The sequence below is a fragment of the Haliotis rubra genome, unplaced genomic scaffold, assembly GCF_003918875.1.
Source record: "Haliotis rubra isolate DU_JTF1 unplaced genomic scaffold, ASM391887v1 Scf115, whole genome shotgun sequence".
NCBI lineage: Eukaryota > Metazoa > Mollusca > Gastropoda > Lepetellida > Haliotidae > Haliotis > Haliotis rubra.
Genome location: NW_025765059.1, coordinates 1,096,042 through 1,118,574, shown reverse-complemented (window position 1 = coordinate 1,118,574; position 22,533 = coordinate 1,096,042). Strand labels below are relative to the sequence as shown.

General features: G+C 39.6%; 1 protein-coding gene across 1 annotated transcript; it reads right to left on the bottom strand.

Moving 5' to 3' along the window:
• Positions 1-13,062: 13,062 nt before the first annotated feature.
• On the bottom strand, positions 13,063-14,972 carry LOC124254831. The gene is made up of 3 exons (XM_046688682.1): positions 14,820-14,972; positions 13,848-14,200; positions 13,063-13,413 (listed from the first exon to the last, which is right to left on the bottom strand). The coding sequence occupies exons 2-3, from the start codon at positions 14,173-14,175 to the stop codon at positions 13,130-13,132; spliced, it is 612 nt and encodes a 203-aa protein (XP_046544638.1). The 5' UTR covers positions 14,176-14,200; positions 14,820-14,972; the 3' UTR covers positions 13,063-13,129.
• Positions 14,973-22,533: the final 7,561 nt, after the last annotated feature.

Sequence of the window (22,533 nt, the reverse complement as noted above, 5' to 3'; positions counted from 1 at the left end):
AACATCAGCCCAACACTGAAACGACAATCGGACCTCTGTCATTGAGAGATTTGCCCGCCACTTAACGAACTCCGTGATTGCCAACCCGTTTACGCAGGTCAGGTATGTTTTTGTGACAGTGACTTTCCTGTTAAATAAATACAATCTCCAGACTGTATACTACTTCCTATTCATGAACACCTGCTATCATCATCATTTGATAAATTTACAAACACTCTTGATGTTGCCCGAAAAATACATAATGGTACAATTGTGCAAGGCTTCATTTCCATCTATTATCATGGTATACCGAATTGCAAACTGATACTTGCAATTTCAATAATAAAGAACTCCAATTCCAATAATCTATTTGATGCAAGCAATTGAACAGCATTATATATCTGATTGATTTATTACATGGTTAGCTGAATATTAGTAAATCCCTACTCACACAAGATTCAGGACATGCCGTCGTTGGGGTTTGCATATCGATGATAAATATTCAATAAAAGGATATCATAACCAATTCATTTGCAACTATAGAGAACAGTGCCAATGGTTCTAATAATCCCAGTTAATTCTGATTCTGATCTTCCTGAAATGTTTCTACCACAATATTCCCGTCTGCAGACAAATTAAAGCCCCCAATGAACATCCTAATGAATCGAAAATGCATTTTTACATATTTTGTCCAAGCAAATATGTACGGTAGTATCAGAAAATCACACAAAATTCTCACATCAAAACACAGACACATAAAAAATATTCAACTCAAACACACAAAACAGTTATATTAAACACGTGAAGTAGTTATATTAAATGTATTTTAAATGATTTGTGGAATCTTCAGCGCGACAAGAGGGGAGAATCATGCAGAATAATCTATAAGAAATCAATGCTTCTTTCAATGAAAGACGTGGGCCCATTCAATCTAGTCCAGTCAATACTGTCATATTGATCTGGCTTTTGATGTTCACAGGAAGGCTCTAAATTTTGACATCGTCAGTAAATAAAACATGCCGTAACTCTGCAGGCTATGAGAAACCAATAGTGACAGGAAACGACAGTTACTATCAGCCCATTCTCTTCCCACAGAGGTTACTTGTCATATATTCGTAGGAAGATATGACAACCTCTGTGGGAAGAGAATGCTATCAGTCCGATCCTAACAATAGAGAAGGCAAACGTGGTAAACTGCGATTATATTCTGTGTTTGTCTGTGAAGCACTGACAATACGTTCTGTAGCAACCGGTTCAATAAAAGCAGCATTGATTTTCTCATTAAACAACGAATATGTGAGCATAAGGATGCTAGGTTATGTTCCTCCTACAGATTATGTTGTGCTAAAAATGTCTTCATTACATGCCTACATGGATGCTCAGCATCCTCGGATAATTTTGGATATACCCCGATTAAGGATGCCCCTTCGTGGAAAAATATAATTGACGACAGTTATTATGAAGTTCCCCCAAACTTCACCCGACAGCATTATGTTCCATGCCCCTTGACGCAATGGTTCGACAGATTCATCCTGAAGTCAAAAGACTTATTTTAACCCTTGGTGTGTTGGCTCCCTGCTCACCTAGATGTGCACGTCAATAACTTTCATCAGTTTTATGTCAGACTAAGGTGACACTCCAGGTATAAGTGACATAGTGTAAATTGTATCACATTTTCCAGTAGACGTCAGCCTGTCTGCAGAGATTGAGGTGCGGAATAATACCACTGCTTGTATGTTGGTCACTTGCTGACAACAACACTTCCACAAACATCCTATCAAAGACAATAACGAGGGGGTTGGGATTTGTACAGTTTCATTGTTCTTACTAATCGACTTCAGCCTCTCAGAAATGGGTAGAACTTGATCAGTACTCCGTGTCCAGTTGCCAAGGCTACCCGTTAAGGTAACATGCCACAGATTGGTACAGGTGAGCGTACGGTTACCAATACACTCGGTGTGTCACAGTCAGTGACCAGTAAATTGTACACACGATTCATTAAACACATAACAATGCCCATCGACCGAGATCAGGATGCTTGCTTTGATCTACGCAGTCGGAGAAGCACGGACAACAACAACCACCATCACCACAGGACTGGGTGGTACAGTTCCGGAGAATTGGACAACGACGTCATGTAGTTCATGTTCCTCATCAACGTCCCAGCACAGACCACGTTTGACTTATCCCCACAGACAGACACCAGTGGTACAGATGTTGTTTTTAGGCCCAAGGGGAAATGGGCTGATATGTTTTTCGACGAATCAGTCTAAATCCCCGATAGGCTTGGCAGAGTTTGGATACATGCCACTGAATGTCCGCAAATGTAACATATCCGCTGGTAACTCAGTGGGATTACATGGCACACATGGGGGACACGATAGGTTTGTACCGTGACGATCCACTGACGCCTATCGCCCCGCCGAGAGACGTCTTTTCTTCCTCCACATACCTGCAGCAGCAACACGTCTACAGATTACCTTTGTAATCACTGATGCCATTACCATAATTTTGCTCCCTTGAGCAGATGTTGATGAACCGGATGAACTGCGCCTTAATCTTCTTAAAATGTGGGACAGGATAACAAACACAATAACATCTAACGGTTAACCAGGTGCATACCTGTTGAATCGTGGTGGGTTTTACCATTAATAATGGATACACACAACGTTCAGTTTTCAGTACACTCCACTGTCACTGTGGTGAGGTGTTCATCCTCATCTTCTCACGTCCTCGTGAAAAGTCACATATTCTACCATCACATAACCTATATAGATCTGCGCGAATACCAGGGCTCACCACACAAAGTGATCACAGGACTACGACTTTAGTATTTCTGTGTTAACGTATGGAAAATATGATCATTGTTCACCTAAGATGGTTTTGTGTAATTGGAACCAGGTTTGGTCTTGCATATCCATTACCTTGTGCTTTGGTATATGCAGCATTTCATACTTATATCAGTAAGAGTAACCGTCTCCGAGGCACGGTTCCAGTATTACACGTCCTTTGTTTCGCGTTACGTAAATTCGGAACCTGACTAACCAGTGATTGATATTCTGAGCTGCATTGGGGCTTCCTGATTACAGATCCATTTATTCGGGTCACTCACACTTAAGAATAAAAGGTAAAATAAACCAATGCACACGCAACTTTACAATACAGTTAAAGGGCAATTTCTATTCCACCAACAATGTCTTGGTGTCAATGTCCACTTCATGTCTTACCCTGGTCAGTCTGTCCGAGTAGCCAAGCAACATACAAGCCGCTGCTGTCACTTTGCAAACACTGTTCGGGGGTTTCTGATAGCTCCGCATCTCCGAAATAGTTTTCAGATCAATGTCCATTCTCACTTCATGTTTCACTAATCTGAGCTCTCGCAGATGATCTCGTAATTTCTCGGCGACTTGGACTTGGCTCCGGAGACGTTCAGCATGTGGAGATGACAACGCGTCTTTAATAGCTTTGTCCAACACGCCTGCATGACGCCTACGTAGAGCTTCTCGCAATCCTGCAACACGTGGCCCAGTCTGTAACACCTTGTGACCAAGTCTGTTACTGTACCATGTGCCCCCCTCTGTAACATAACATGCCGGTGTCTGTCTACTGTGTGCCCCGGCCTGTAATACATGTGCCCCAGCCTGCAATAACATGTGCCCGTGTCTGCGATACAGTGTGCCCCAGTCTGTATAATCTTGTGCCCGTGTCTGTTATATGATGGGCCCCTCTGTAATATATTGTGCCCGTGTATGGATAGCATGTGCCCCAGTCTGTAATACCATGTACCCCCTCTGTAATATAATGTGACCGTGTATGTGATACCATGTTCCCAAGTCTGTAGTACATGTACCTCTATCGTGTGCCCGTATATGTGATACAATGTGCCCCAATCTGTAAAACCATGTGCTCCAGTCTGCAACATCATGTGTCCCAACCTGTAATTCCATGTGCCCCAGTCGCATGATGTCTCCCACTCTGTACTATTATGTCTGTGATACCATGTGTCCAAGTCTATAATTCCATGTGCCCGTGTCTGTAATACCATGTTAACGAATTCTAAATGTGCTCATGTTCTAAAGCGGATGATGCTGATCATGATATCTGCCAACAATCTATGAATCGTATTCTGTTCGTGCTACCTGACGAAACATAAAACATATCAAAGCATAAGCAATCAGACCTGCCATCAGGAATCAGCTGAATACAACTACGTAATTGATGTAGATGGTCGATATGAATTGATATTTTTTCTTATTTCGGAAGCAATATAAACTGCCGTTCAAATGAAAGACAACATTTGTGTTTTATGGCTGCTAAAATATAATAAACAGAAAGTGGTTATTTCATGGTGACGTATTTGACGATAATCACAGTCTGGATTAGCAGCGTTCGTTTCGGCAACGTTTTTCGGCCTGTTAACGTTTCGAAATAATGTGAGCGAATCGAATGTTTTAGTGCTTTTTTCTTTCGAGCGGCTTTAAATATAGCACTGTAGATACAATCCATTCTTGTTCGGATAACACACAAAAGTACTGGGGTTTGGTGATGTCTTGATGATTACACGCACTTACCTTCTCTTAGTTTAAGGAACTCCAGTTTTCGAACTGCTGCATAAAATGTTTTGTCGGGATTCTTGATGAACTTCTTGTACAGCTCAAGGGCTTCTTCCAGTTGCTCAACACTTTTGCCTTGGCAGCAGGCAGACAGGTGGCGTCTGAGGCGAATCTTGCAACAGAAACGTAACAGACTGTTCAACCTTCCATTCAGCGAGTCGTGGCCATCAGAAAAACATACTCGTGATAACATCTTCCTCATATATTGTCATTCTCAAAGTTTGTAAAAAGCAAACATAAAAATATGAACTGGTTTTCCTGGAATGTGCGCTTTAGAAGTAGCAATAGCCTAGCTACGTATTTGGTAGAGATCTGTCCTTTGTAAAAGGGAAACAACTCGAGCCAAAGTGTGTACGGGGTCTGCTTGGCCTGTCATAAGCTGGTCATAATATACTATTTAAAAAAAAGAAACGCATAACCCAGAAATCTGTTGCGAAAATGTTGTATTTTCAAACATGTATAACTCGTCCACAAAAAGACGTTAGTACATGAATTTTTACATCAGTTTAGAAGAAGGAAATGTCTATACAACCAAGTGGATAACTTTAGATAACGGAGACGTTGAGCGCGATGGTGACGACGTAGCACGGTCCCGACGTCTATTCTCCTGGCTCTCAGTCAAATCTTTCTCAACCTGTTCCGTACAGTTTGACCGGATATCCTCCGAAGTCCAGGCACCCGTGGCAGTACGATCACGCAAATGTAGTACCTGGATGTACCGATCTTGGGCTGCAGTGGTGACTCGAGGTCTGCCTGTACGGGGACGGTCATTTGTTATACCTATTTGGCTGTAACGAGCTGCAAGCCATGACATTGTGCTCAGACTAACATTCAGACGCCTGGCAACAGAAGATTGGTGATCTCCAGCGTGCATTCTTGCAATATCGAGGTTCCGTGTCGCAGCGTCAAGACGTGGCGCAGTGATTTGACCTTGAAACTCCTTCAAAACGAATGCCGATTTCCGAAAGTAATCTGGATTTTTATAGCATGCTCTTTGCTGCACAATTTCAACCGGGGGTGATTTCTGTTGCGTTGTGGCGATACGTTTTTAACCCTTGTAAGAAATCTCATCAAAATCAACATTTTCAGGTAAAATCGATTTTTTACTTAACCCTTGTAAGAAATCTCATCAAAATCAACATTTTCAGGTGAAATCGATTTTTTACTTGTGCAATTGTGTAAAATCATGTTATCAACAATTTCGTTACATATTTTTACGATTGTTTGAACACAATAGGCAATTAATAGATTTTAAAAATACAAAACGCCTATGCGTTTCTTTTTTTGGATAGTATATTATGAAGTGAAGAGTCACATAGATGTACACACAGCAATAAAATAAAACAAGATACCAAACATATTTGGAAAAATGCAACTTTTAAAAATAAGGTAAACGGCCCTTAGCCACAGAGGTCAGCAAGTTCAGATATGCGAGACTGCCGTCCTTGCTAACTATATCTCCCAAAACATGCCTAGTCTTGAGCATTGTTTTTGTTATGCCTCTGAAAGACACTGACTTTCAGTATCGAAAGACTATTGCTTTGGTGATGATCGCAATCATTCCCGGTGGTTAATTCTGACTCGATGGCAGACTGACATTGTTTGTAAACACTGAAAGTAGCACCTACATGACATTTCATATTCGTATATAAATCAAAAGGATATACTTTTCATCCGTTGTGTTCACAATGCCGTGAAACCTACCCATTATATGATCTGTAGAATACAAGGTTAATGTTTTGAGTGGTTAACAAGGTTAATGTTACGCAACATAACTGTACACGTGGCTTCCAGTCAACAGCGATTTATCCAAACAACTCAAAACCTTTGTTATTGATTTTGGTACCCGCCTGTTGATGATGGTTGTATGATCGTGGGATGATGAATATATACTCGAACAAGCTTTACCTGAAGTCCATTTTGATTTATTTCTCCGTTGGGAAAGTTCCGGTTATATCTGACAGGTTCCTCTCGCCACTGTGGGCAAAGGAAAAAAGTTCATTATTCAATTAGCTATATTCAAAACCTTTGCCATGAAATCATGAATCGCATTCCTGCTGTTTTAGAAAGTTTAAATGCACTTGAGGATATACTACACCAAATCAGTTCATAAAGCACTTTAAACAAGCCGTCAGTGCAGTCTTACTCATCTGACAGCTGTGATTGGGTGATTTGTTTGTAAAATTTTGTGTTTTTCAAATATACATCAATCCAGTAATTAGAACTGATAATATTGTTTCTACGTAGTTCTGTCTGTTGTTACATGATGACTTATGCTGAAAGTGACCACATGCATTTTCAAGCGGTTGACATTGTGCAGAACCGGGGTTGGTCTATTTTGCTCTCTGTACTCGCAAACGGACCTGACTGAGTTGGTCATCTTATTATATTTGTATTGCTTCTTTAAAGGAGAATACGAACGAAAACAAAACTTTTGATATATTGTAAAAGATATTCTAAAAGTCACATTCCGTGATTAAAATTGATTAAAATAGTTAATTTTAAAATAGATAACGAAATCAATGAGAAAATATTTGGTTTTGTGTAACCTATAGCACAGAATACATCTCTTACTCCGAGTCCCCGCTTGTTATCAAACTGGGAGTGCCTTGGGCTGTAGTACTGGTAGCTCCATGTGCTCCGGGAGGACGGGATGCCATCTACTGGTATGAAATGCTGAAAGAGAGTGCACCCCTGTTCCATAAAAACCCCAGATCTGTAATAGTGTTAAAACGTGACAAAACCCTTTTCATATTCATGAGAAAAGTCTGCTAAAGTTAATCGTACAATTCCGACAACTCCTCGCCCATCAATATTACTGTTTTATTACGGCGGGCAGCCTGGACTTGACAATCCAGTGATCATGGATACAATGGACAGGGCATGTAATTATGAGCCATGAGCATGCTTACGAGTGTGGATTTGTGCGCACTATACATAGGCACTATTATTATTATTACTATTAATTAGTGATGATTCCAGGTGATCGAGAAAAGACGAGCATATCTTGCCCCACCGGCGGCACCTGTCATAACAATATGCAAAGCCTAGTCAATTGTTCAGTTGAAAGCATTCAAGTACAAGTCAAAATTGCGAATAGCATCGGACATAATTTTTGTCACGGACGCACCGCATTTTGAATGTTCCTCCACATATCTATCTTGAAAGATTTACTGAGGCCTTGAATGTCGTAACCTTGATCTAACAACTGCTGAACAAAATTCTTTTGAATCTTGGTATAAAGATCATTCTCGATTGTACGTCAGAAGTGAATCTAAACACCAAAGTTGGGGCTGTTGGAATATTGAGCGATATGAAGGGGAAATTACTATCGGAAAGTTGAAAGAGAGTTGTGGAGAGTTTGTTGTCACTGTCTGTTGAATCTTCATGCATAGATCTAAACAAGAAACACACTAGGTGGTCTCCCTTGTTTCCGTTGTGTCAAGTTCCGGTTTGTAAATCAATGGAGTGAGTGAGTTTAGTTTTACGCCGCACTCTGCAATATTCCAGCTATATTGCGGCTGTCTGTAAATAATCGAGTCTGGACTAGGCAATCCAGTGATCAACATCAGGAGCATCGATCTACACAATTGGGATACGATGACATGTGTCAACCAAGTCAGCGAGCCTGACCACCCGATCCCGTGAGTCGCCTCTTACGATAAGCATGGGTTACCGAAGATCAATATTCTAACCCGGACCTTCACGGGTGTAAATCAGTGGAAGGGAATTGGCTAATTGATGGTTATTGAACGATAGTAGATCATCGATATTCCTAGTGGATGCCTAGTTCTTCTCTAAATGTTTTACACCCCAAATGTTACATAGATATTATTGAGGATGAAGTCCAGCATCTCACATATTGTATTCTGGTAAAGTTCAAATAACATTTGAAGTCATTTTTTTACATATTGTTCTGAACCTCTGGAGATAGATAACTATAATCTTTTTTCATGACGTCTATTAACAAATTCCCTATGGATAAAAAACCTTAATTACATGTGGGACATATGTGTTACGCAAAAACTCACTTTCCGCTCTCTATCGCCAAAGAAAGAATGTTAATATGAAATGTCGACTGTGTAATAACTTTACTGAGACTGTTCAATACCATGTCAGTGGATCCTGCACAAACTACACAATGGCATGGCTCGCTGTTCCGATTTCCGTCTGTCACCCTGAGATCTATCAGTGGTACGACCCTGAACATGGGCGCCATAGAAATGAGGTTTTAAAACTTCTTTCGAATAGGCCCATACACAACCTAAAAATATCCTGACAACAAACCTGATCTTGTCCTTTTGGATAAAGCCAATTAAGTTATTTAGGGTATTAGAATTTCTGTCCCTTTTGACAGCAACGTGATTGGCAAGATTCTGAAACAGCATGACAAATATGCTGACCTTGCCTTTGAAATGTCTCGCTTGCATCACAAATACACCGCCTTCAGGTCTTCACTGTTCTCGGTGCTCTTAGTTAGGTACCTCCTAATCTCTTGACACAGATCAGGAGTGTGCCGGGCACAAGCTCCTCTGACAATCTTGGAAATGAAGAACACTACAATGTTGGGGAGACTGCATATTCCCTGGAAAGGTCTTACTGGGTTCCTGGGAGAAGTCCAATTCACTGTCTGGGCTGCGTGTAGAGGGGGCAAGGGTACGTGAGCTGATGATGAGCCTTGCCAACCTTACTGGGACGGGGCCACTCAGCCTCTTACTGCCACATTTTATTATAATTTTTCAAGCATAATTTTGTTAACATTGATGTCAAACCATGCAAACATTGATTGGACGTATATTGTACAGTAACATTACCTCGTGACCTGATGCACCACAACCCATTGACACGATAAACTACGTCACAACCGTTCCTTCATGTTGTGTTTCCGTGGACATCCAGTCTTTGCAGCCCCATAAGGTATTCTGTAATATAGGATAGTGAGATTACGTTTTACTGTTGAACATTAGATGTAGGGGTAATTGTAAAGTTGTATCACAGTCTTGCCTGAATGGCAGGCTTTGTACAGACTGGTTGTAACATTAGCACATAAATAGTTTCAGTATCCTTTCGTTTTTATCAAATGTAATATTTAATCTAATGATAAAAATAGAGAAACATTTATTTCGTAAGGATAATGTGGAAGGCAAGCTTTGTGTTATAACATACGGTAAAACAAATTTAAAAATAAACTTAAACTTAATAAATATTGTTATAAAACTGTGACAAAAGAGTTGCCTTATGGGATTTTCTCGATACATTATTGCTATACAAAATACAATTGACATTTATTTGTTAGGCTATACGAAAACCTAACTACTGATTGATAAGATCAACTGGAAACATACCATAATTGCTGTTCATTTTGGTATAGTTAAACTGACCTGTGTATCCTGTTCTGTTCCTCAACAGGTGTCGTGTGAGATGAAATAACTGTACTATTATATCCACATAAACCCTTGTGATAACCTGTGAGACGTACACGTAAGTTTCACCTCCTTGGTTTCTACGTGAGCTGTTGTTCTGAAATATATCACAGTGTCAACGATAACAAACTGCTTTGTTCAGCTGGTCAACGTTTTGTTAGCTTTAGCGATACCATAGGGTCGTGCAGTAGAGGCATTTAGTCCGAGACAGTTGTGAGATTAGCGAGAAGTTAAACACAGTAAAATATTCACTGCGTGTCAGTCCTGACGCTTGCAGGTCAACCCATCGGGTGTTAGTGGACATTTAGTGGATACACAACGTCAGACAGCTGTTCTTCGTAGTAATAATGACAAAACTACTTACACGGACGAAGTTACTACACTTTATATAAAGACATATCTGCAAAAGGAATTTTACAGATTATTCCGATCACATCATGGTCACGTGTTCATGAATCAGTATCTACCAGTAATACAACGAGGTTAATACAACGAGGTGTTCGCGAACGCAGGGTACCCCCTGATGGTCAATGTTCACCGCATGGGTATCATGTGGTTACAATGTCCAGCCACTCTGTGTTATGGCGGCATGGGGTGTGTTCATGCCATGAACCACTGTTTTGTCTGACTTGATTATTTGTGGATCATATTTTATGTGGCATAGCATCGTACTGCTTTCTGGGAAAAACAGTAGCATATATTTGATGTAAGTCGGTACGTTCAGGTCATTACAATTTGATGTGATACCCGATTACATCTTCACGATAATACCTCTTGATGTTTACAGGGCATATCTCCTGGACCCATATAATCGACGTTTAGAAGTTTCTTTGAGGGGCATTTTAGAAGTTAGAAAAATGATGAAGGAAAACGTTTTTTATGCAATGAGTGCGGCTTTTAAATAACTCCGTTATCAAGCAAGTACTTACACCGAAACGTCGCACTCACTGCAATAAAGAAGTTGACTATCCATAGGACTTGGTTTTCCTTGACGTTTGGAAGGTCCATTCGCTTTCTTTACTGCAACTGTACAACACGTATGTCTTCGCTTGTCATTTGCTCTGAGCTTATATATTTAGACATTCTTGGCGAAGAATATATATAGCCCTATCTCGTTCCGAATATATGAGAGGCGGTTTCAGAAAAGAATGCTATGTAATTTTGGTTAACAGAATTACGGCTGAGCTGTGCATACCCATGTGTTGTAACAATTCACCATCTGCCACACAATACGTACATCTGGTTCCTGGATTGTACACGAGTGAGTAACGGATGGTTGTATAAAGGGAGATCATCCGGACAAGCGAGGAGCTATGTGATTCTGAACGTAGAGCGACATCGGACTTGTTGGGGAGATTTTACGTCGATCTTATTGTAGTGCGTACGTGTACGTATGTGTGTGTGTGTGTGTACGTGCGTGCGTGCGCGTATGTATACGAGTGTGTATGAGTGTATGTGAGTACGGGGATGCGTGCATTTTCGGCTATATTACAGTGCTTGCCATGTGAAAATACAAGTTTAATATCATATTAATGTCCCTTCGCTGCAGCCCGGCTCCATACTCAATGCCCTAGACCACGTAGGCGATGGACGTATCAATGCCAGGTATAATGACACTGAGAGTACAATTTCCAATACCAGGTGTCTTTTAAGGTACACACATTTTGATAAAGGGTAGATGGGTCCCTTACAATGCTTGTTTACGGTGCTGTCAAATGTCTTTTAGCGATCTATTTCGATGAAGCTAACGCAAAACCCAATTAAAATAAAGCTTTGTGCCACGCAAATGAAAGAGAAGACATGCTGAATTCGAACTTACCTGATAAAAGACAATTTAAGCCTTTTTTTATAAATCTGACTTCTCATCTATAATTCATTGACCATGATGTTGAAATGTAATTTATAGAACCATATGAACAGTGTTTATATACAATTACTGTAGATTTTTAGGGCGACTTTGTCCAGTAATGTATTAAGATATGTGTTCATGAGAAACAGAATCAACACTCGTATAGACCATGAACCAGCAAGAGTTTTCTCCCTTGGAACACAAGAACTTTCACTGCAGGTTGTGTAACAGATATCTCTGAAGCCACAGTTGGTTAAACAAGCACTTTCATTACACATTAGATGGATCGATATATGCTCACAGGGATGTCTGGTCTACACTCGATTATTTACAGACAGATGCCATACTGCTGCCTATGGCGTTACAAGCATGCAACGTGTACGTAATGTAATGACCGTTTTGCAACAAAAAACAAACTGAGCAAAGTCCATAGACTGTCTCCCAGGCCCAAGCCAATACAATTGAATAAGGAGTCGAGATCAAGTCTAGAACACAGGGCCGTGTCACGCTAAGAAACAGCGTTAGACTGACTGACTGACTGAGTTTAGTTTTACGCCGCTTTTAGCAATATTCCAGCAATATCACGGCGGGGGTCACCAGAAATGGGCTTAACACATTGTGCCCATGTGGGGAATCGAACCCGGGTCTTCGGCGTGACGAGCAACGCTTTAACCACTAGGCTACCCCACCGCCCAAACAGCGTTAGAAAGACATATAGGTATATATAGGTATATATACCCTACCCTAGTACTATATAGTACTAGGGTAGGGTATATGTACCTATATGTCTTTCTAACGCTGTTTCTAAGCGTGACACGCCCCTGTGGTCTAGAATGATTGCGGAAGTCTTCATTGCCTCAGATTTGTTCGGGGCTATATGTCATATCTTTGGCAGATATTTATAACATTTGATAACTCGACCTTTTTCCAGCAAAATCTCTATCGCGATTAACAGTTTAGCGTTGTATTTAGATATGGGTGCTGTTGTACAAAGCGATCTTAGCGCTAACGTGATCTTAACTCCCATAACTTAACATAGACTTAAGGTAATCTTAGCGCTAAGGTTGTTCTGTACAACAGCACCATGGTTGGTATTTTATCATGCCATTCCCTTTCATATTATGCACCGATTATATGCAACATTGCATTATAATTCCTTTTGGTATAGAACTTATATTATCTCAACTGAAACATCAAGTTAAAGAATAAAATAATTGTAATTTAATGAAGTACACGTAAAAGCATGAGTCGTTCACATTTTGTTCCTATTCCGAAAACGCGTGATTTTGCATGGCAATGTTGTCTGTACTTCTGTAAGCTGTAGCTTTGACGAATGTTTCAGCATTTATCATGGCAGAGTCGGCGGCAAGAGTCTCTGAGTCATCGTTGTCCAGGACCATTCTCCGTTTGGCAGCCCGCTGACGGCGCACCACGACGGACACAACAACAAACACTATAACAATAAAGCCCCACGATGCACCCAGAGCAATATACTTGATGCTCGTTTTGTCGAGGCCCGGATGTTGTGTTGTATTCGAGCTGTCGATATCTGAAATGTCGTACAAAATGGGATTGAAAGGCAAACTTCATTAGTGATTATAAAATTAAATTATTGAATGTATTTTATTCTTTGCTTCGCGTTCCTTTGATTAATTAGGCGTGTTAACCTACGATTGAACGTGTGTGTCTTTTGTATAAGCAACATGTATGGGATTGTGTTACCAACTTGAGGGTCATAATAATAATGTTGGGCCCTGAAACAGATCCAAATCCGCGACAGGCTACTCCCGTTAGAACAGCCTTCAGCGACACCCTGCGGAACATGCAATTAATAGGAAGTGGGATTTAAACTTGCTGCGTCATAATCGATTACTACATTATTTTAAGGTAAATATATACGGTAAGAAAAGTATGGTAAACGTTTCATTTCTCGTGATAAATACAAATAGTTTGATTAATATCCATTATGTGAACATACCATACCTGTAGAAATATTAGGATCTTGTGTATGGTATTGTGAATCATCTGTGTGCTCACTCGGAGTCTCTGTGTAGATGCCTGGGGTCTCTGTATCGGTGGTCTCCAGTGAACCTGTCGTTTCCCCTGTACTGTGGAACACACCAGGATCTGTGTCTGTTGGTTGTAACAGGCTGGAAGAAGATGTCTGTACATTTGTCATGTTGTGTACATTAGCATAGTGCGTCACGGGATGCTCGGGGGAGCTCGGTGAAGTGTTTTGTGTCGTCAGAATCGTTGTAGAGATTTCTTGGAACGTCGTTTCAGTCTCCTTAGGCAATGATGATGTCGGCATCAAAAGCTGGTAACATGCGTCGTCACTGAAGAAGATAATACGTGACATCGATCCACATCAGGATAATCATAAATAATGATCAAATGGCGAGTTAATTTCTAATTGAACAAGCAACATATCCCCAGCGGTAAGACACGTGTATATGTCCCTGTCCACCTATCAGTCTATCGAGACAGATCGGTTGAGCTTGAAATTGGTTGGTCACTCTCAAAAGAATGCAAACCGGATTTACACTGATCCATTGACCGATGAAATAGGTGTGAGCGTTATTGACAGACATTTGTTTGAAAAGAACAAATGCAGATTATGATATGTTTTTGTTTAAGTGGGCCAATTAAAACACAAGGATATAATCAAGTTTTCCTGTAATAATGGCTATATCAGTGTCATAACACCGTAGCGAGGTACCGTTTTACGTAATTTGTTGTATAGAAAAGCATATGTATACATACATACATACATACATACATACATACATACATACATACATACATGCATACAAACATACATACATGTACATACGTACATACGTACATACATACATACATAACTACATGCATACATACTTGTACATACGTACGTACGTTACGTACGTACATACGTACACTGTACTTATTAGGACTTAGTAATAGGAGTACACTTACCGCACATGAAAAGCGATATAGTCATAACAGTTCTTTGCTTGTAGACAGCCATTTGTATATCAGTATACAGGATGTCATGTATGAGATTTGAAGCAAGTTATCTCGCTGGTGATCACGAAGGACCGCAATTAGCATCACTCTACGTGCGCCAGGTACAAAACAAACCTCTCGTTGAGATAACATGACTCGGTGTTTGGGCACGTTATGACTCGGTGTTTTGGCACGTTTACGGGTGATGGTGACATACCAAGGATCATAATCAGGTTGATTCTGGGATTCGACCCATCGATCAACTTAACTGCCGACTGATTTGCATTAATCTATTTCTGATTACCTATACTGGTAAACGAAGTGTGGAATGTAATATTCTATAAGTACAAAGTACACCACAAAATGGCAACGGAAGAGACCATTTCCAGAAAATATACGATATGACAAGGTAAACCAATAAAACTTACATGCATTTTAAGCCAATTGATTATTCTATAAAATGACTTACAGAACAACAATTGAAGCCGTACTTTGGGAGCTATGGTCTTCGGAAGTTCGATAAATCGTAATTTCAAATTAAAATCCCTGCTCAGAATTGTAGCACTAACTTAAGGAAGTACTTGTCTATAGCATCTTGTAGACAAACGACACACACCCAAACACGCCCAATCTATGTCACTTGTCATCGCTTCTTTCGTTGACGTCCATGTAGTCATGGCAAACAGGCCTGTGTTGTGTCCTACGTCACTGACGACCCTGCCCTTGCCTTACCCCGCACGTGAAGCTGCCAGGGCTCGGGCTGGCCATGAATGAAATATACCCCATCAGAATCAGAATGCTGGCTCTTTTCTGTGGGCAAGATCGTCGATGGCAAACGGACACAACGCTGAACACTGTCAAAACTTTGATCCAATGTGGCGCATTGTGGATGCAGATAGGGAATCCCTATTATTTGTTTATAAAAAATAATTGTTTACAGCTGGAAGGAAACCAGCAAAGTTTGTCACAAGGTGTTAAAAGTTTGGAGATTATTATCATCACGATGACGTCATGGCACTCATATCTAAGACGCCATGTTCAGTTGGCTTTACATAATACAAGCAACAACTTATTTGATGGTTTTATGTATTTGCATCCCCAATTCTCTGTCTTGCTCATATATGCCCAGAGCATAAGATATGTTGTTTTGTCAATTATGATTTCCCATGGAGTTTTATGTCCAAAAGTGGATGCTTTACTCTACCATGACATTTAAGTATGTTCTTTTTTGATTGGCTGTTACTAAAAAATTAGAAGTGAAAAATTTTCAATAACCACTTCTGAGAGCCGGTTCACTGCACGTAGGAATATTTTGCACTCATTAACCCTTGCAATTGTAAACAACACTACGCAAGGGCAATGAGTGCATATTTAAAACGCGTTTTATTCATGGTGCATATGTCATGGTAGAATGGAGATAACCCTATTGTGTTTACATTTTGGAAGTGATTATAGTTGGTTGAACACTGCTAACTGTTTCATTTAAAACCTCACGCTAACGAGTGAGGTTTTAAATGAAACATTTAGCAGCGTTCAACCAACTATAATCACTTCCAAAATGTAAACACAATAGGATTATCTCCTAATTGTTCACTTTTTCGAACACTCGTGGTGCATTGTTTGTATTAACTGTATGATGATAGGATGCCTGGACACAGTAAATGCCTGTTCACAGTAAATGCCTGGACACAGTAAATGCCTGGACATAGTAAATGACTGGACACAGTAAATGCCTGGACACAGTAAATGCCTGGACATAGTAAATGCCTGGACACAGTAAATGCCTGTTCACAGTAAATGCCTGGACATAGTAAATGCCTGTTCACAGTAAATGCCTGGACACAGTAAATGCCTGGACATAGTAAATGCCTGTTCACAGTAAATGCCTGTTCACAGTAAATGCCTGGACATAGTAAATGCCTGTTCACAGTAAATGCCTGGACATAGTAAATGCCTGTTCACAGTAGGTTTGGTATAACATGTTTCAATAATTGTCGTCTTTAATATGGTGTGTACAAGAAGTGCTACTAATTACAATGGAGTGTTGTGTACAGAACAGGAGTATGGTTTACCTTTTGACGTGCTGTGTCCTTATTTACTGTTGAACTATTCTTGTAACATGCTATTAAATTATCCATAATAGATAAAAATAGATGAATGATACAACAGATTACTTGTACATGATAAAGTGACATACAGATCTAGTTTTTACCATGGTAGTGACAGAGCGATGCGCCAGTAACGTATTGTCATTTGTTGATAATCACCTGTCACATGACGTGACGAAGTCTACTACGCCATGTTAAACGGGCTTCAATACAAGCAATAACCTTAATTGTGCTGGTTTTGTTATATTTCCTCACCTCCGATCCGGAGGGTGTAACATTTCTACAGTGTGTTAAGTTCGATGAGTACGATGATGGAATATTGTTGAATCTAAAACCAACTTCACTTCATATTAGCCTTTCCAGTGTTGGATTGTCAGAGCATACAAGGGTTTATTGGATAGGTTGAGGTAAATGCAACACCAGCAAATTTATTTTAGCTGCAATCGAGACGAGTGAGATCATATGTGTATACAAGGTCAATTTATTTGACTATTGACAAACCTTATTAATATTCGTTCAATATCTATTCTTTGTACAAAATTACAGATTGATTTTTATTCGTTATCTACAACACATAATGATATTATCAATGTAGTTCGTATCAAAGAATCTATACTTTTTATCGATAAAGTACATGTGTTTCCATGTTATATTTGCTTGTGTTTCAAGGAAACAATCCATGAGTACGCTCGTAGTGCAGCACGTCTTCCCTAAGAGATAGGACACTCATCATAACCTCGTCCAGGCATGCAGTCATGTTGTGGTTGTTCTGTGTGAGTAAAGCATCATTGTGCAGCAGTGAGGCCTGGATCTGGAGCAGAGCTGCTTGATGCTGGAGTTGCTCCTCCGGGCTCAAGGAAGAGTCGTCCATCCTGAACAAATCCGGATCTCTGTGGAGGAGGGTCCTCTCTTGAAGTTGAAGCCAACTCACATCGTTATGTTTCACCAGTTGATCCTGGAGGACCTGCAGGGGATTCAGCTGATCTTTAATGAAGTCCAGATGGCGACGGAGTAGGTTGAGTCTCGTATTCCTGAGATTCGTGACCAGCTCTTTTGCGCCGGTTACCATCATACTTTGTTCATTCAGCAGGCAGAGCCTGGACGGTGTTTGTGAGAGTCTGGAGTGAGTGTAAGTTTATTTGTCTGGTTTGAAGATCTGAAGGATAAATCTGCACTTTACGTGTGATATTGAGAACAATATCGTTTTCCAACAGAAGAGAATCACCCTCATTCTTGTTCAAGTGCATGCATGCTTCGTTTTGATTTGAAAGTGTGACCATTCTGTGTAAGATTTGTTGAGCAAATATTGTTAATGTTGCCGAAGTGGGTGATTGATTATATAATGGAGAGGTCGTTGTATGTGGCAGGAGTGTTGTCGTGCATGATGTAGTTCCAGGTGATGGTGTATCAAGTGTTGTGGTGACCACAGAAGTTTGACTTGGCAGACCTCTGACTGAGGACATCTCACGAATGCTTGTAAAATCCCCGCCTGAAAAGGGAAGACATTGAGCTGTAAGCTATACGTATCCATTTGGTGTTGCCTAAACGCCAACAGTGGATCAAAACATCAGTATCAATATTCTTGTGTTCATCAAATAGCGCAATGTAATATGTAGAACATTGGTATAACTGCATAGATATTCAGCAGAACAGATAAACTGAAGTGACGATGGAAACAATAAATCAGTCTTTAGTCTTAACACTAATGCTTATGTCATACTATAGGTTTTACATATTCCAGCGATGGGAAACAACAACCGTGATGCATAATGCTATTTATTTAACAAGAGCGACAATGTGCAATGACAACGTAGAAACGAAATTCACAGTGATGATCACATACTCTGTTGCATGTGCATATAGTGCATACGTAACTTCAAGTATAAACACATTTCTGTAAATCAGTATGTCTATTGATAATATATAGTACAACTCGCTTTTACATTCATAATTATCAAATTGATGTGTAAAGTACAGTTTATTGACAAAGAGTACCAACATGTATGAGTGAATCTCTGAAGTTGGAGTAGAGGAAGCATGGTCAATTCCATGCCATTCCCGACGACAGGACATTAAATATAGACTGGATTAAAGCCCAAAGGGCATTCTACAAGAGATTGCAAGTTGTCTTAAATAGCAGCGTTGTCGCCGCCAACACCATTTTCGCTTTGAAGAACAAAGACAAGAGATAACCCTGCAGGCCGACAAACACTGTTTCAACAGATTCTTCCTTTACAACGGCTGAAGAAATCGTTCAGATGATATTCCAAGATTTTACCGGAAGTCTATGAGGAATATGATGTCTCAACATTTCATAAACGCAAATGAATTAACTTAGAGCCTTGTCCCCTCACAAGGATGCCTAGGTTGCCGTAGGTGTAAGAACAATGCTGTGACGGTTTGCTGCTACTGGTTGCTCGTTGAAGATGAGACGCGAGGCATCAACACGACGGCAGTAAAGTATCATGCCTTTAGTAAAATGGCAGTAGCCTATTCATTCTACATGGTCGCAACGCTAACTCTTGTAACGAAGTAGTGAGTTGGTCCTTTCCATTATTGCAGCAAATGTACACGTTTTAGTGTTTTAACGAACTGAAATCAGAAAACTAGCATCTTATCGGTGATTTTAAGATAAAGTAGATCTGATATGCCTAGCTGCAAACAATTGATAATTCAGAGCACATTACCTACGTACATACTGTTTCAGTCTCCCTCTCTCCAGTCCCGTTTACTTGGTGTACATGTTTATGTCCCCATTATTCTTGGCCCTAATTCGGTTACTTCCCCTACCGAGTCCATGTATGCCGTTAGAACCTTTTTAAAACAATTGCGACAGACTATTCAGGATCTTCCGTGTCATTATTGTAGCAAAATGTACGCCACATTTTATGAATTGGGGTAATCTCAGACAATTATTGTAGACAAAATTTGAAAGCAGGTCCACCACGCACATGGACTGTATGTGCGAAACATAGCATGTCCCCTCGGAGGTCCGCCATCTTATGATAAATGCAGAATATAACGCTTCCTTTTTATAATCTGGAACCAACTCACGACACATATAACCTATGAACATTATTGCACCAATCTATTACAAACACACAACGTCCACCGAGAAATGGAATTATCATTGAGACTCGCTTTGAATGTCTGTGTTGAAGGATACAATTTTTACACGAAAAAGATGAAACAGATAAATGTATTTATGTCGATTCAGAAAACTCTTGATTCAGAAAATGCATTGAAATGTGGTTCAGAATACTTTATGTGCAATGTGCTGTAGCTTGTATCATGGTTTAGATTGTGTTAGCTACAACACGATATAAATACCACTAAATGCACAATTTGAATATTTACACATTGGCTCAATAATAATGATATGATGTATTCTAGCACGACATTGTGTGATACTCGATTCTGATTGGCTGAGAGCTCATCAAAACCGTAATTAAATGGCAGTTTAAGACCGCTAAGTAAAGTGACCGATATCCCCGCGTATGAATACAACGGACTCGTTGGACCCTATTGTTTGAAAAACATGTCGGAAATCGGCAATTTCTATCTCGGCAGCATCTTTGCTGTTTTTAAAGGTCACATAAACCCTAGGGGTAAAAATACATAAATCACTAACTGGCATCGTTATGAATGAAACCCCGTCATTAAAACTACTCATTTCGACCTTTAATTGACTTAAATCGACCTTTTTGACAACAGTGCACAATTCTCACCCGCGAACGAAATTTCAACTAATCAGAGCGGCGCGACTCTGTGACGTCATATGAGGAATAGCTTTGAGGGCCGATGCAGAATTCATCTACATTTTAGGGGTAAATTATCTTGTTTACAGGCTTGTATAAACCTGAAATCGTGACAATTGTTGTGGAAAATGAAAGCTATATGTTCTCACAATCTACTGTCATTTAATTTTGTCTCCTGCTTTGCCTAGTTTCCGAGTTACAACTTGTTTTCATAGACGCTTCTGTCACAATTGATTGGTGTCGTTAGGCCCTATTTGTATAATGACTGATCCAAATTGATCCCATTTCTGTGTTTTTTTACCTCGATATTTAATCATGTCATGTAAAAATCTGTTTGTATTCTCAAAACAGTGTCGGCCCATAAGTTTTCACATGCAATACAGCAATTAATACTCCCTTGTTGTAACCCGTGTTAGGTGGTATAAACCTACACATGTTATTTGTCATCATTCACTTGATGGTCAGTTAATGAATTTATAACAGGTATAATCAGTGGTAACACACTTAGATTACCCGACAAAGGTTCCCATTTGGCATTTCATGTGTCTGGAGTAAATATTCAACATTATAAACATCGATCAAAGGATTAACCGATAACACGCTGATTGATTAATTACTTTTATCTTACACAGCGGAATTGTCAAAAGGTAGTGTTTATGTATGTAGATTTACTAATCTATACTGAATACACTCTGCCGTGTCGGTGTCTGCGTAAAAACAACGTCCTTCTTTCAAAGGATTAACCGGCAATACATTGATTGATTGCCCATTATTGGCTAACTAAATTACTGTTTTTAATGAAAGGCGGACATTATGCAATTAGTTGCCAGGTGTGCTATCTTGGGTGACCAATGAGACTATACACCAATACCTGAAAAGATTTATCACTTTTTCGTATATTAAACTGTTAAAAGACACATCATTTGGAACAGTTTTGTGGATATTGATGGATACATTCCTCAAACAAGGTAATGGCCTGATATTGTTCCTATAACTTTAATCTGTTTTAATTTTAATATTTGCATTTTGTTTTTATTTATTTGTCGTAGCATTCAACAGAATCATTGTTTTCGCCGTGAAGTGTAATGAGACAGACAATATACACTAGGTGTGTGTGCGAATTATGATTCACATTGGCAAACTATAAAATGTCTAGATATTACAGTTCTGTTATAAATTCACTATAATTATCAGCAGATCGTCAGCTTTTATTTAGTTTCAAAATGCATAAAAGTATGATAATAAACTAATTAGGATTATAAGACCAAATATAAAGACGCACATTGACTAGTATCTACATACTGGTGAGTGGACATTAACCATGTGAATGTAGCAAGAAATTTATCTCGCAGTATTGTGACTTCGACCCCCACCTCGCTTCCCGTGGAAGAAATCGTTATGTTATAAGTTGTGTCATGCAAAATCCTTTTTGGTTATTATTCCAATACATATTTAACTACGAGTAGAAAGTAGTTTTGATTTTTTAACTTGATGAAAACAAACTATAATCTCATTAATTCTAACAGACTTTTCGATTTTCAAAAATGGCGGCGCCCTGTCGGGAACATCCGCCAGTCTGTGGATAAATGCTATTTAGGTTTGTTTTCACCGAGTTACAAAATCAAAACTACTTTCTACTGGTAGTAAAATATGTATTTTATTGGTGGCCAATAGGATTTTGCATGACATAGCGTATAACATAACAATTTCTCTCCTGGCAGCGAGGTGGGTGTCAATATAATACTACTTACAATATTATTGTTACTTCGACCACAACCTCACTTCCGAGGAAGAAATCGTTATGTTACAAGTTGTGTC

What these genes read in the sequence shown, in the direction of transcription:
- LOC124254831 (XM_046688682.1), bottom strand. Translation starts at nt 14,175, where the DNA reads ATGCCGACATCATCATTGCCTAAGGAGACTGAAACGACGTTCCAAGAA. An exon ending in AGATCCTAATATTTCTACAG is followed by an intron (nt 13,414 to 13,847) that starts GTATGGTATGTT and finishes ACGACATTTCAG; the next exon opens with ATATCGACAGCTCGAATACA.